The sequence below is a fragment of the Siniperca chuatsi genome, linkage group LG10, assembly GCF_020085105.1.
Source record: "Siniperca chuatsi isolate FFG_IHB_CAS linkage group LG10, ASM2008510v1, whole genome shotgun sequence".
NCBI classification, from domain to species: Eukaryota; Metazoa; Chordata; class Actinopteri; order Centrarchiformes; family Sinipercidae; genus Siniperca; species Siniperca chuatsi.
In genome coordinates, this window is record NC_058051.1 from 30,328,240 (window position 1) to 30,342,544 (window position 14,305).

The 14,305-nt window shown below is 44.1% G+C and overlaps 2 protein-coding genes across 4 annotated transcripts in view; one reads left to right on the top strand and one right to left on the bottom strand.

Annotated features, from left to right (window-relative positions):
* bcap31 (B cell receptor associated protein 31) overlaps window positions 1-11,337 on the top strand; it is a 23,945-nt gene extending 12,608 nt beyond the window's left edge. For all 3 annotated transcript variants that reach the window (XM_044210251.1, XM_044210253.1, XM_044210252.1), the window contains 3 exons: window positions 5,827-5,953; window positions 6,562-6,662; window positions 8,956-11,337. In XM_044210251.1, coding sequence (XP_044066186.1) covers window positions 5,827-5,953; window positions 6,562-6,662; window positions 8,956-8,982 — 255 coding nt within the window. In that variant the 3' untranslated portion in view covers window positions 8,983-11,337. The remainder of the gene's footprint in view (window positions 1-5,826; window positions 5,954-6,561; window positions 6,663-8,955) is intronic.
* Window positions 6,669-8,949, bottom strand: LOC122882652. The gene is made up of 2 exons (XM_044210254.1): window positions 8,398-8,949; window positions 6,669-8,191 (listed from the first exon to the last, which is right to left on the bottom strand). The coding sequence occupies exons 1-2, from the start codon at window positions 8,673-8,675 to the stop codon at window positions 7,789-7,791; spliced, it is 681 nt and encodes a 226-aa protein (XP_044066189.1). The 5' UTR covers window positions 8,676-8,949; the 3' UTR covers window positions 6,669-7,788.
* Window positions 11,338-14,305: the final 2,968 nt, after the last annotated feature.

Genomic DNA, 14,305 nt, shown 5'->3' on the forward strand with positions numbered 1-14,305 from the left:
TGTGTGTGTGTGTGTGTGTGTGATATGAGTCCGCCTGGAGCCTCGAAGGTCAGTTATGTGCATGTGCAGCTGCAGACGACCTGCAGGAACACACACGTGGCTCTCCGATAGTCGTCTCTATTTTTGACCGGATGGTATAATTTCACTGCAGACCGTTACTCAAGGTGACACAACCGCCAGCTCTGTGTGTGTGTGTGTGTGCGTGCTCGTTCACTCGTGTCGTCAGACAGTGTTACACGTTACTGTGAGGGCCGATAACACGATCCCTCCCCCCCGACGCCGTTCTCCTGATTTACATCTCGTTTTAGTGCAGCTCAGTTCATGAATTTATCCTGAGATGTAAAAAAAAAAAAAAATAAAAAAAAAATGACGGCAGGTGAAACCCGAAAACCGAACCGATAAAGTTTAATCAAAATATAACAAACGGGTATTTCTGTCAATATCTACGGCTGCAGCTAACCATTCCTCAGTTAGTCTGCCAGTTATTTCTTTGATTAATCTATAAAATGTCAGAAAATAGTGACATCACTATTTCCCCTTGGTCCAAGATGACGTCATCAGATGTATTGTTTTTGTTTTTGTCCGAGCAGCAGTCCGAAACCCAAAAAGATTCTGTTTACCGTGACAGAAAACGTATAGAAATATTCACACGTAAGGACCGGGAGCGAATACGCTCTCTGGCGTCTTCATCAGGTTCACCTGTCCAATCTCCGGCCGCTGTGCCACCTTTACGGAGCGTTTAATGACCGGTTTTATGTTGCTGCTGTCGTCGTCGTCGGTGGTGGTGAGCAGCTCTCTGGCAGCGTCAGTCAGATCTAAAGGCGGAGCTTATGGCGGAGCTGTTGGATTGGATTAGATTTTACAGGTGTACCTAATGAAGTGGGCGCTGAGAGTAATTGATTGTTGATTGTCAGAAAATTGATTTGTTTCAGCTGTAGGTGAGTCACAACTCACCTTTTTTTTTTTTTTAAGTCCATTTCACTTCCTGATGTATCGGGGAAGTCCCCTCTGATGTGTTACCGTGGTTACCAAATGATCTTTAATAAATAAACGCAGGCCAAACGTCAGTCATAGATCAGGAGATCTCTTTCTTTACAGTTCATCAGCAGATGGTTTAACTGTAGTTCATCTTTTTGAGTTTCTGCTAAAATCGCTTCTGATAAAATACAGTTTGGTCTGTTGGCGTCTCGGCCGTTTGGAAACCAGGAAATATTCACATTCGAGAAGCTTTTGGCTTAAAAAATGACTTAAACTATCGAGCAATTATCAAAACAGTTGATTGACTTTCTGTCACACTTAATCAATTAGTCGATTTTACAGAAAATTGCAGGCAAGACAAATTTATTGGTACAGCACCTTTCAACAACAAGACACTTTAAAGTGATTTTACATGAAACAGAAAGGCGTTAAGACAAGACGTGAAGGAAATGCAAAGACACAAATAGCATTTTAAAAGGATTAAAGAAGATGGGAAAATAGAAGATTAAAATAAGACGGATTAAACAGCAGAATAAAAATTACAGTATGAATGTGAATAAATATTCCCAAATTTAACTTATTAAAATGCAGCAGCAAGCAGAAAAGCTTGCAGCTCAGTCATGTTGATCATTGCACAGCAGATGATACTGTCTGTCTGCGTAGAGCAGCCGATCAATGAGCTGAAGGTTTCATAGATGAGCCGTACTGAGCAGCTGCGCTCACGACTCGTGAGCCTGATGTTCCTGTTCTTCATTCATTCATTTCACATTTCCACCCAACAGTTTATACAAGTTCAGCTGAATCGATCAGTCGACTGACAGGAAATGTATTTTGATGTTTGGAGTAGTTTCTCCTGTAAATCCCTTCCTGGCTGCAGCTCCTCAGATGTGCAGATCTGCTGCTTTTCCTCTGAACGACTGTAATAACTGTGATGTTTGTTAATAACGTCGAGCTTTGGACTGTCGGTCGGACACGACGACACGGTGAAGGCGTCACTTTGGGCTCTGGGTCGTCGTGACGGCGTTTCTCACCGTTTTCACCAGTTTTCCAAACCGATCGATCGATGGATCGACGGAGAAAAGAATCAGCAGATGGATCCAGAATGAAAAGCATCATCAGCTGCAGTCCGATACAAACCGGTTCAACATGAGCTCCAGCTCCACCAGCTGCAGCAGCAACATCCTGCTTTACATTAATGCACGAGGAATAATAACCTGATGATAGAAGATGTAAAAGCAGGATGTTGTGCTGTTATATATTCTGACACTTTATAGACCAAACAACTAATCGATTAATCGAGAAAATAACTGTTATAATTGCAGTTTAATCTCTAATGAAAATAATCATCAGTTGCGGTTTTTATTTTTGTAAATCGTTGTTGATTAAGCTCTGTAATTTATATGTGAGGCTGCAGTGTTGAAATGGCTGACTGAGGGTCCTCGAGGTCTTGTGGCCTTCTGAACCCGAGACCTCGTGCCGCTGGACTCGGTTCAGAGCAGTAAAATCGGGTTTTATGGCCGAGCGTCCTCAGTTAAGGTCTGAAGCTCAGCACCTGTTTCACTCCGTCACTCTGAATGAACATGACAGTTTACCAGCTGAGGTTACTTTGACTGCTTCAGTCTGATGAATTCGTTTTAACATTTTTACTTTGGCCAGGGAGTGTTTATATCGGATATCTTCAGCGGTGGAATGTAAACTTTACTCAAGTACTATACTTAAGTAACGTACAAGCACCTCAAAACTGTACTATAAATAGTATTTCCATTTTATGATACTGTATACTTCTACTCTACTACAATTAAGAGGGAAATATTTACTCCACTACATTTGACAGGTTTAGTTACTTTTCAGATTAATATTTAACATAAAAAACATAAGTTTAAAACTACAGTAGTTAGTTGTTGATGTTTTTGCATGTGACTCCATAGAATAATTCAGTGTGTAGTTGTGTCTCCTTGTCATGTTTCAGATGTCTGAGTTATCAGTTCCACCAAGGAGACATTTACCCTCTAAACCTGTCACATACCTTCGTTTCAATAACTGTTGGTGATCAATGAAATGGACAATATTTCACTTAAAAAATCAAATATTCGGGAAAAGTCATAAAACTGAAAACAGGTTTGTGTATCAGAACTTTGTTTCTTCTTCTTTCCTCTCCCATCAATCATCTCACGACCCCTCAGATTTATCTGGTGACCCTTTGGAGGGGCCCGACCCCTAGGTTGGGAACCACTGGATTAAACTAGCTAACTGTATATAAAGCAGCTAAAACTAGCTAACTGTGTATAAAGCGGTTAAAACTAGCTAACTGTGTATAAAACTAGCTAACTGGGTATAAAGCGGTTAAAACCACTAGCTAACTGGGTATAAAGCGGTTAAAACCACTAGCTAACTGGGTATAAAGCGGTTAAAACCACTAGCTAACTGGGTATAAAGCGGTTAAAACCACTAGCTAACTGGGTATAAAGCGGTTAAAACCACTAGCTAACTGGGTATAAAGCGGTTAAAACCACTAGCTAACTGGGTATAAAGCGGTTAAAGCCACTAGCTAACTGGGTATAAAGCGGTTAAAGCCACTAGCTAACTGGGTATAAAGCGGTTAAAGCCACTAGCTAATCGGGTATAAAGCGGTTAAAACCACTAGCTAATCGGGTATAAAGCGGTTAAAACTAGCTCCACCTCGAGCAGCTACAGCAGTAAAATGCTGTTTTTAACACTGATGCATCAGCATTAACAGTATAATTACCTCCCGTCAAGGAGGTTTCGTTTGCGGTGGAATTTGTTTGTCCGTCAGCTGGAAAAAAAAAAAAAACACTGGGCTGATTTTTCTTGAAACTTGGACGGGTGCAGCATGGGCCAAGGAGGAAGCCGTGACATGTCGGAGCTGATCCGAATCACGGCGCGGATACACAAATTATTCTTGCTTTTCGCTAACACTGCGAGAGAGGTCAACTGTAACACCGGTGACTACGGCAAAATGAACCGCATTTGTCGCTCGCGCACAAACCCGTCGTAATTAAAGCGACCGGTGCGCTGCAACGAAACGTACAACAAAACATAACGGCCGCCTCAAACATCACTGTAGGAACGACGTAAGAAACGAGCAATCGGGGATCGGGCTTTTCCGGATTAACCGTATTTTGCGACCTGAAAATGTGACCCACGTGAATCGTGATGATCGAGGGGCGGGGCTGAGCGAGCGCACACAACACGAAACCGTTTCGGGAAAAATAAGTGTGTCGGCCCAGAAACCAGAGTAAAGTCTGAACTAACAAAACGCTGGAAGTTCCAACATGAAGAAACAGAAAGTTTATTGTCACTTTTTTTTTTAAAATAGACACAAATAAACAGAAGCAGCAGAAAAGCAGAAGAAGCATCAGGCCGACTGTAGAGTTTCTCCTGTATAACACGTCCGTCTGTCTGCGGTGTCCATATACAGTGCAGGAGCTACAGTCACCTGCCAGCCAATCAGAAGGCAGGATTCTCTCTGAAATACTGACCGCAGAGCAGCTGTCGCTCGGACGTCAGGGCTCGGGGGGTCGGGGGCGTTTGGTATGAACACCTGTTGGTCTCTGAGTGGGTGGATTCAAACTGAAGTTAAACTTCTAAGGAATGCCATTTTATTCAATAACTAATACATAAATATGCCTTTTTAAAACTAATAAATATGGCTATGAAATAAATCCGTCATTATGGCTCAATACGTAAGTAAATAGGTTTTTATTTCACACTCCCTTCATTTGAATATAACGCATGTAAATGTGGCATTATGACAGCAAAGTCCCATGAAAAGAAAACCTATTTATTTATTTTCTTTAACTATTCTGACTCGTTTATTAATTTCACAGGCGTATTTATTTAATATTGAATAAAATGGGATTCTGTAAACTCCGAGCAGGCGTTGTTTTCAGGGGATCTCAACGTCTTCGTGGCTTCTTCTTCTGTTAGTCTTGTTTCTTGAACAACCTCAGACAAGTTCTGCATTAATAAATAAATAAATAATAATCACTGAACACATTACCTGTATACCCGTACTTGAGATTTGATATTGTACATATCTATATGCAGCTCACCAAGAATGATTGTTACCGGTTATATTTTTGGCATTGTGTATATTTTGGATTTGTACCCTTTTTAAGTGTATTTTTTTATTGATATTTAGAATATTATATTTGCACTCTTTCGTACTTTGTGCTGCATCTGCTGCACAACAATTTCCCTCGGGATGAATAAAGTCTCATATTATAACTGCATCTGTTAAATATCAAAAGTGTATAAAAATACAGTTGAAATGAAATGTAGTTTCTTCGGGACCAGACTAAATAATTAAGCGATTAATCTGAAAAATAATTGAGCGATTAGTCGCAGCCCTGGTTGACCTGTTTGTCTACAAACCCGCTAACAGGAAAATCAGTTACGACATTTTTAGGATTCGACATTTGGCTGCTGAACAGTGTTCAGTGTCGTCTGCCGTTTTATTGACTGAACACTTCATCCGTCAATCAAAAATAAAAAATCGACAGATGAATCAGAATACCCACGGTAACCGTTAGTGTTACTTTTTATCTTCGGAGCGCAAAACCAAAACATCGCCTGCGTTCAGAAAAGTGTTTCCAGGCGGTTTCTGAATCACATTTGTGGTTTGAGTCGCAGCTCCTCGTCGAAGCTCTGAAATATTCAAACCGCAGACTTCGTGTTTTTTATGGCTGCGTTGTTGCATCAGATGGAAATATTACGCATATGTTCCCCAAATTCCAGCCTGACACATTTCTTTGGAAACTTTTGAGATCGTCACTGAAAGTTTAACCACGTGACTCTGAAACCTTTTTTCATTTCCTGTTTCAATAGAAACTCCGCGACGCTGGTGTCGAGGTGCCGGAGGCCGGGAAGAAGGGAGCGGGGCCGCAGGAGGAGAACAAGGCTCTGAAAGAGGAGGTGAAGACCCTGAAGGAGGAGCTGGACGCCACCAAGAAAGGTAAGGAGGAGGTGAAGGAGAACAAAAGAGGCGAGGAGCGAGGTGGAGGAGGTCGAGCAGAAGGTGGGAGATGTGGAGGAGGAGCTGGACGCCACCATGAGAGACCACCCAAGACCTTCTCCAGCTTATCTGAAATCATTCTTCTTCTTCCTCCAAAGGCCCAAACTTACAAAAACATCTTGGCTCCCTGTCCACCGCTGTCAAACCTGCAGACAGGAACCAGGGTGAAATGTTCCACAGTGACCTTTTGGATTGAAAACAAGTTTCAAAAGTCGTTCAGTCGTGTTTTTATCAGCCGAGGAGCGTCTTTACGATCAGCTCCTCCTCTGTCGACCTGAAGCTCATTCATGCTTTGATTTCATCTCAGGTTATTGTCAGTTATTGAATTCGGGGTTTAAAAACGATCTCGCTTTGAACAAACGCTCTTCACTGGTCACCAGTCAGGTTACTGCTCACCTGTATGGTTCAGCTCCCACTCATGTTACTGACTTGCTGCTCCTCTATGAGCCAAAGCCTCAGATCCTCAGGTGTGTGTGTGTGTGTGTGTGTGTGTTGCTTCAGGTGAGAAGATGAATTGTTGTCTCACCTGCGTCGTCTCTGTTTTGCAGTTCTGCAGAAGTCCGACAGTGACGTCCGTGCGATGAAGAAACAGGCTGAGAATCTGACGGTGGAGTACGACAGACTGCTGGACGAGCACAGCAAACTGCTGGTAACACACACACACACACACACACACACACACACCTGTTTAAGGCGTCTCTGGGTTCCTAAATCTGGAACTTTAAAGCTGAACTTCTCCTCGTAGCTGCAGACCTGTAGACCGCGTCGTAGGTTCTGAGTTGTAGCTGATCGTCGTGCTTCACCAACACCAGACGCGTGTGTCGTACGTGATCAGTTTTATAATTGATAACAGTTGTAAAGTGGTGAATAAGAAAGTAATTATTATATTCACCACTTTACAACTGTGTTTATATTCTTTCACTCACTCACATGTACAGCGACGCTCACGGAGCCGGATCCAGTAGAACAGCAGCTCGGCACACAACATCTGACGCCGTGAGACTCGCAGCAAACACTGAAACACAATAATCCAAACGTCTAGTGACATGATGATATCACCTATCAATAAAACATCACACATCTGACTACAAATCAATCAGGATGGATCTCTCTTCAGGAGTAAAACCAGGACCAGGTTTGGCTGCTGATCGCGACATTTTATTAAAGCGCGTTTCACTGCTTTCAAAACTCCTGCTAACGAATCCCAAACCACCTTAATTGTCTTCTTCTCTTGTGAATGACGACGTCTGTCCGAAAGGAACGACCGCTTTCCAAACAGACCATCGGAAACCTGCAGAGCTCCGAAGACCCGGGCCCGATGGAAACCTGAAAAACCGAATCCACATCTGTGCAGTTTTGTTCGTCACTTTCTCCCGTCAGACTCTCGGAAGAATCTGGCTGTTAGCATTTTCCAGCTGTCGCTCTTGGCTGACGATTCGGCCTCTGGTCTGTTTCTGCGCCTGGAATTTATTTCCTGCGTGGCGGGAAAACGCGTCACGTGAGCCCTCAGGAGCTCGGAGGAAACCCTTTAAGGGCCGGCTGACTCGCTGTGAACGGGTCGGAAGCTGCTGGCCAGCGCAGCAACAGTGAGGCTCTCGTTCCAAACATCTGACTGTGCTGTTGCTCGTAACCCGTAAACACTGACGGAAAACCGATCGATTAGTAATCAATCTATCCCCCATCCCTACTGTGTGTGTGTGTGTGTGTGTGTGTGTGTGTGTAGGACTCTGTTAAAGTTATATTTAGCTGCTGCAGTGCTGTGCATGTGTGTCTGATCAGTGTAACAGCAGCTGGTCCACCTTAAATCTGCTACACACACACACACACACACACACACACAGAGTGAACACAGGGTTATGTAACATACCTAGAAATACACACACGTGTACATGGTGTGGGGACGGGGTTTGGATCTGGTTCCAGGTTGACGAAAGATCTGGATTCACTGATCTCGGAGGATCAGAGGGATCTGCCCGCGCATCGCTTTTCAGTTTCCCCTGGAAACGGTTTCCGCTGCCGTCTGTGCTGCTTGACCTTTCCTCCGTTTCACTGCTCCAACGTCGTCCTTCCTCGTTCTCTTCATCACGTTTTACAGATGAAGAGCGCTCTGTGCTGCTATTGGTCAACGCCGTGAACACGTGGTGGAATTTGTCGTAATTGTGACCCGCTCGTCTGTCGTCGGGGGCGGCGGGGCGCCCCAGCTGCGGCGTCGGCCCCGGTCTGTCGGGGCGGGCTGCGGCGTCGGCCCCGGTCTGTCGGGGCCGGCGGGGCGCCCCAGCTGCGGCGCCGCCGCCCCGTCTGTCGGGTCGGGCGGGAGGCGCCCCAGCTGCGGCATCGGCCCCGGTCTGTCGGGACGGGCTGCGCGCGTCGGCCCCGGTCTGTCGGGACGGCGGGAGGCGTCCCAGCTGCGGCGCCGGCCCCGGTCTGTCGGGACGGCGGGAGGCGTCCCAGCTGCGGCGTCGGCCCCCGGTCTGTCGGGTCGGCGGGAGGCGTCCCAGCTGCGGCGTCGACCCCCGGTCTGTCGGGTCGGCGGGAGGCGTCCCAGCTGCGGCGTCGCCCCCACGGTCTGTCGGGACGGTGGGAGGCGTCCCAGCTGCGGCGTCGACCCCCGGTCTGTCGGGTCGGGCTGGTATCGTGCAGTCGCTCCAGATTGTAGCTTCATTTAGTTTTATTGGTTTCTACAGAATTACAGCTGATTGGACCACCAATCACAGAGCCACTAACATGTTTTTTACCTAGTAACAAGCCAAAGTAAGATCCTGATAGGACGAGACACGGGAGGATTTTCTTTTCCAACATGATGGGAAGGTTCACGTTGATTTTACGGCACAAACAGAGTATAAATAATATAAAATGATAGTCACACACCCCGATGTAACGAACACTGCAGCCTGTAGGAGGCGCTCACACTGTGTTTTTACTGCCCTGTTCTCTGTCTGCAGGCAAGCAGCGACAAGAAATCAGACTGAGGAGGACGAAGACAGTTTCCAGCTTCTCTCTTCTTCATCATCTTCACCGTCCACAACAGACAGTCTGCAGCTCCTGCCTCCACCTCACCGTCCTGCTCAGCGATGTGACGTCACTTCCTTTTTGTTTTTGGATTAGCTGACATCGCCGGGCTGCGATTGGTTTATTTCATTAGCTTTAAAAATGTCCCATCTGACTGTCGGAGCTTCGTCAGGAGAAAGTCAGCTGTCTGTGAAACTGTTCTGTCGCTGTGGGAGTTTGTTTCCAACTGTTCTGTTCCTTTTGAGTTTGAGCCGATTTACTCGTTTCTTCTTTCGTTCTGTTTCCTGCACAAACGGACGAGTTTCATTCCAAAATCAGTCAGAGGTCCGATGTCTTTTAACACGCCCGCCCTCCTGTACTGACAGCTGAAATTAAAATATTGCACATTGTGGATTCGGATCACGTAAAAAGTCTCCAAACGGCTTCTTTCAGAAATCACTTTGTGAATTTCAGGTTGTACATTTTTGAAATGACTGTGTTGCATTTTGGAATTAAACCCCTCAAATTATGAATGAATGTAAACTGAGTTTCATCGATAATCTACAACCGAATGACGCACAGGTGACTTTGTGTGAGCAAAACAAAAGCTCCGAATCTCTTCTTCTTTGATCATTTGATTTGAAAATGTGCCCACAAACCTTCCATGACTGTCAGATAACTCCCTGATTCCTGTTTTAGCACCAGTTAACTACAAATACTATAAAAGATTAAAGAAGCAGACAGCCGAGCAGAAGAGCCCCGGGGCTTTGTGATCGCTCAGTTTTTCTGTCTTTGTAATAAACACGTTTGATTTTCTTTTGTTGCTGTTTTGGTGGAGATTTCTGTTTCGGTTAACTGTGTTTTTTGTGTTTGTTGTTTTGAGTCTGAGATGTTGCCTCCGGTGAAAGATCATTTCCTCACTTTTGTCGCAGCTGTGTCTGCTTCTGGGTCCAGTCAGCTTCGAACCGGCGGCTCATGTTGAGGATCAGGTTTCTGCAGGATGAGGGTGTGAAATGTAAAAGCGCTGAATGTCTCGTACTGAAGGCCTCCCGCTTCTCTCTGAGAGATGGATGTGATGTTTCTTTGATGGAAGCCGTGAGCCTGTGAACAGGCCTGCAGCTGCGAGGGATTAAAACCTGTTGTGTTAACGGGTTTTAATCCGCTCGTCTGGACAGGAACTGTAGTGACGCTTCACGAGGAGCAAGCTGAGGTGATTATGAGTCGTTAGCGTTCGTGACACCAAACTCTAGTCAAAATTTGGTAAAAAAATGCGTCAATGAAAATGAGCAACTGGGTGAAAAGGTTCACCGGGGGTCAGGGCTCGAAATGCTTTTTCTCTTCGCGTGATACGTTTCCTCATCGTGTCCGTCGCGCAAACAGAAAAGGCCTCTGAAACGTCACAGTGGGAATTTAGTTTTTCTAAATTACATAATACTGCAAATAGTTTTGGGAATGTGCACCACTAAAGCACACTGAAACTGTGACAAGTGCCCGTCTTGTAGTTGATATTATGGCCACGTAGTCCAGGAGGAAGCTTCAGCTTTCTTCTGGACTGTGGATCAGAGGAAAAACTTCCCACCGCGACCGTTCGGAGGATCCATTCACACAACTGCTGCTTTTTGTTTTGAATATCTCTTGGTCTGACGGCGTGCGCGTCACCTGACGAGGTTTCTTGTCTGTAATTGGCTGAAGTTTAACTTTAGCCAGATTTCAAACGTACACACTGTGTTCAGTGAGGAAATGTTTGTGATGTATAAACTCGTCAGCCGAACAGATTCCCAAAGTTACTCCATTCCTCGCGTTATTTTGATGCGTCACAGCTGCATGCTGGGTAAAGCTACAGCACCGCTAATGTAGGGTTGAGACCACGTAGTTCTCACTGCACCCCATCGGTTTACGTTTCTTTTGTTTTTATGTTTATGGACTCATTTGTATTTGTCCACATTCCCTGCATGACGAATTACTTTGCTACACTTTGGTGATTTTGTTTACAGAAACTTTCTTGTCACAGAAATAAAAAAAAATATAGAACATATATCATTTAACTTTTTACTCTTATCTGACGTTATTACATCTGATACAGTTTGATGCTGAATGTGCAGGTATTATTCTGTTTTTGTATTTGGGTTTTATCATGTGATCACTGACTTGTTTCTCTGGATAATTCAGTTCCATCTTTAAGGGAAACTGCGGCTTAGTGTGATAAGACTCACCATAAAAACCTTGTGTGTATCATCAACTTTAATGCTTTATGATGAAACATAAATATGTTTGTCAGCTAAAATGTTCTGTTTCAGTTATCACTTCCAATAAAGTGAGCAGAAACTTGGACAAAATCCAGACGTCGCTGATTTAATGAAGCTTCTGTGGTTATTCAGCAACATTCAGACCAAACCTCATTCAAATATTTCTGTATTTACACACGCATGTTGACAGAAACTGTAACAAGTTGTTTGTTCTTTTTGAAGAAAATCCTTTCAGACAGTAAACTTGTGGCGACAGTTGTGTTAACGCTAGAGGGCGCTGTGCAGAGGATCATGGGAGTTCTGAGGTGAATCTGGACTCAAGTCAAGAAATGAAGTGCTGAAATAAACCACCAAAGGAGCGTCTACAGACTGTGCAGGTATCTTCTTTTTGTCTGTTTAATGTTGTCACCTGGTTTTGACTGACAAAAAACACAAGCTTAGTCATTTCTTTAACATTTTCCAAAGTATCAGTGGAAAAAGAAGGAAAAACAACACGAGTATGTTTAAGATCAAACCTATGGAAGCCAAAGTATGCCGTTCTCTGATGATCATGATTTAATGATCTCGCTTTCTCCGGTGTCCCAGGATACTGAGACTTCTACGTTATGACCACTGTTTAAAACTCTTTATCTTAATCATATATAATAATATCAACATTACTATCTCTGCCTGCCTGTTGAGGCGACGAGTGAAATGCATTGCTTATATCAGTGATATCACATCATATTGATCACATGGATGGGAACGTCTGTCTGTCACTTCAACATCTCAGCAGCTGCTGGACTGTGATGAAACGTGCTTCATCGTTCATGCTCTGTGTTTACTGCTAATTAGCTAATGTTAGCATGCTAACATGCTAAACATGGTAAACATTATACCTGCTAAAGCTACAGCTGAATCGATTAGTCGATTGACAGAAAATGAATTCTTTTGATGTTTGAAGTCGTTTCTCCTGTAAATCCCTTCCTGGCTGCAGCTCCTCAGATGTGCAGATCTGCTGCTTTTCCTCTGAACGACTGTAATAACTGTAATGTTTGTTAATAACGTCGAGCTTTGGACTGTCGGTCGGACACGACGACACGCTGAAGGCGTCGCTTTGGGCTCTGGGTCGTCGTGACGGCGTTTCTCACCGTTTTCACCAGTTTTACAAACCGATCGATCGATCATTGCATCATCAGCTGCAGTCCGATACAAACCGGTTCAACATGAGCTCCAGCTCCACCAGCTGCAGCAGCAACATCCTGCTTTACATTAATGCACGAGGAATAATAACCTGATGATAGAATATATAACAGCACAGCAGCCACAGGGACGCTGCACTGCTTTAATGCTTTAAGGGCTTTTTCCTGATCACACTCTCACACTTTCACTGCAGTAACATTGTTACTGTAGTAAAGGATCCGAATACTTCCTGTATGCACAGTACACACAGTGGTGTGAAAAAGTGTTCACCCGCTTCCTGGTTTCTTATTTTTTTACATGTTTGTCACTTAAATGTTTCAGATCATCAAACAAATTTAAATATTAGTCAAAGATAACACAAGTCAACACAAAATGTAGTTTTTAAATGAAGGTTGTTATTATTAAGGGAAAACTAAATCCAAACCTACATGGCCCTGTGTGAAAAAGTGATCGCCCCCTAAACCTAATAACTGGTTGCTCCACCCTTAGCAGCAACAACTGCAGTCAAGCGTTTGCGATAACTTGCAGTGAGTCTTTTACAGCGCTGTGGAGGAGTTTTGGCCCACTCATCTTTGCAGAATTGTTGTAATTCAGCCACATTGGAGGGTTTTCGAGCATGAACTGCCTTTTTAAGGTCATGCCACAGCACCTCAATAGGATTCAGGTCAGGACTTTGACTAGGCCACTCCAAAGTCCTCAATTTGTTCTTCTTCGTCTGTCAGCCTTGTGTTTACTTGTGTTATCTTTGACTAATATTTAAATTTGTTTGATGATCTGAAACATTTAAGTGACAAACATGCAAAAAAAAAAAAAAAAAGAAATCAGGAAGGCAAACACTTTCACACCGCTGTACATGTCTCCCCGTCTGTCTGTCTGTCTTGTGTCTAAACATAGCGTCCCAGCTTCGCCTCCTCTCGGTCTTAATAAGGCAGCTGTTGGTCTAAACGGCCGTTTGGCATTAGAAACCGGTTTGAACCGCACTGCCGAGCCACTCCACCATTGCACCAGATCAGCTTTCACAGCCGACCCGAGCGCCTTGTGTCTAAAACCGCTGACAGGAGAACGTCTCAGGCCAGGAACTTTTTTTAAGCCTCCAGTATTTCTGTCTTCGGCTTCCTGGAAGTTCAGACTGGTTTAAAGGTGGCTGCAGAGGAGTGTCCGCCCCAACAGTCTGTTACACAAAATAATAATCATAATGTTTCCGGTTTGATTCCAGTTGGGAACCTTTTATCGCTCGTCTTCACCCCCACTCACATAAAGGCAACGATGCCATTTAAAATCTAAAAAAACAAGCTGCCTGCATCAAAGAGCTACTGGCCCTCGACGACTACTTCTGCCCGGTGTTTGCTACAGGCATCACGTTTTTAAAAGTTAGCTCAGATGTTTTTGCAGATGTGAAAACTTTACCAGTGTATCTCCCATCACACGCATACGTGCTGCTGCCTCATCACGCGTCCTGATACTCAGCTCGTGATGCAAACGGAGGTCAGACTTCTGTTTTTGAAATGTTTTTGTTTAACTAAACTCCAGTTAAGTTTCCGCAAAATAAAGTGAACGTTGAAGTGAGGTAACTTTAGCTTTGTTTGACCCAGTGAAACTGCAGCGAAGTTCGTCTCTGTTCATTTTCTGTGGGACACGGGTGATTTACTTCTCAAGGCTTTTGTTTTTTATATTAATTTCCACACTTGGATGACGTGTTGATGTAGAAAAAAATGTTCTCTCTGGACACATTTTGACCACCATGAGCGTCAGCTGATAAGACCAGAGGTGGAAGAAGTACTCAGAGCTTTAACTTCAGTAAAAGTAGAAATGCCACAGTGTAGAAATACTCTGCTGCCAGTAAAAGTCCTGCATTCAAAATCTTACATAAGTAAAA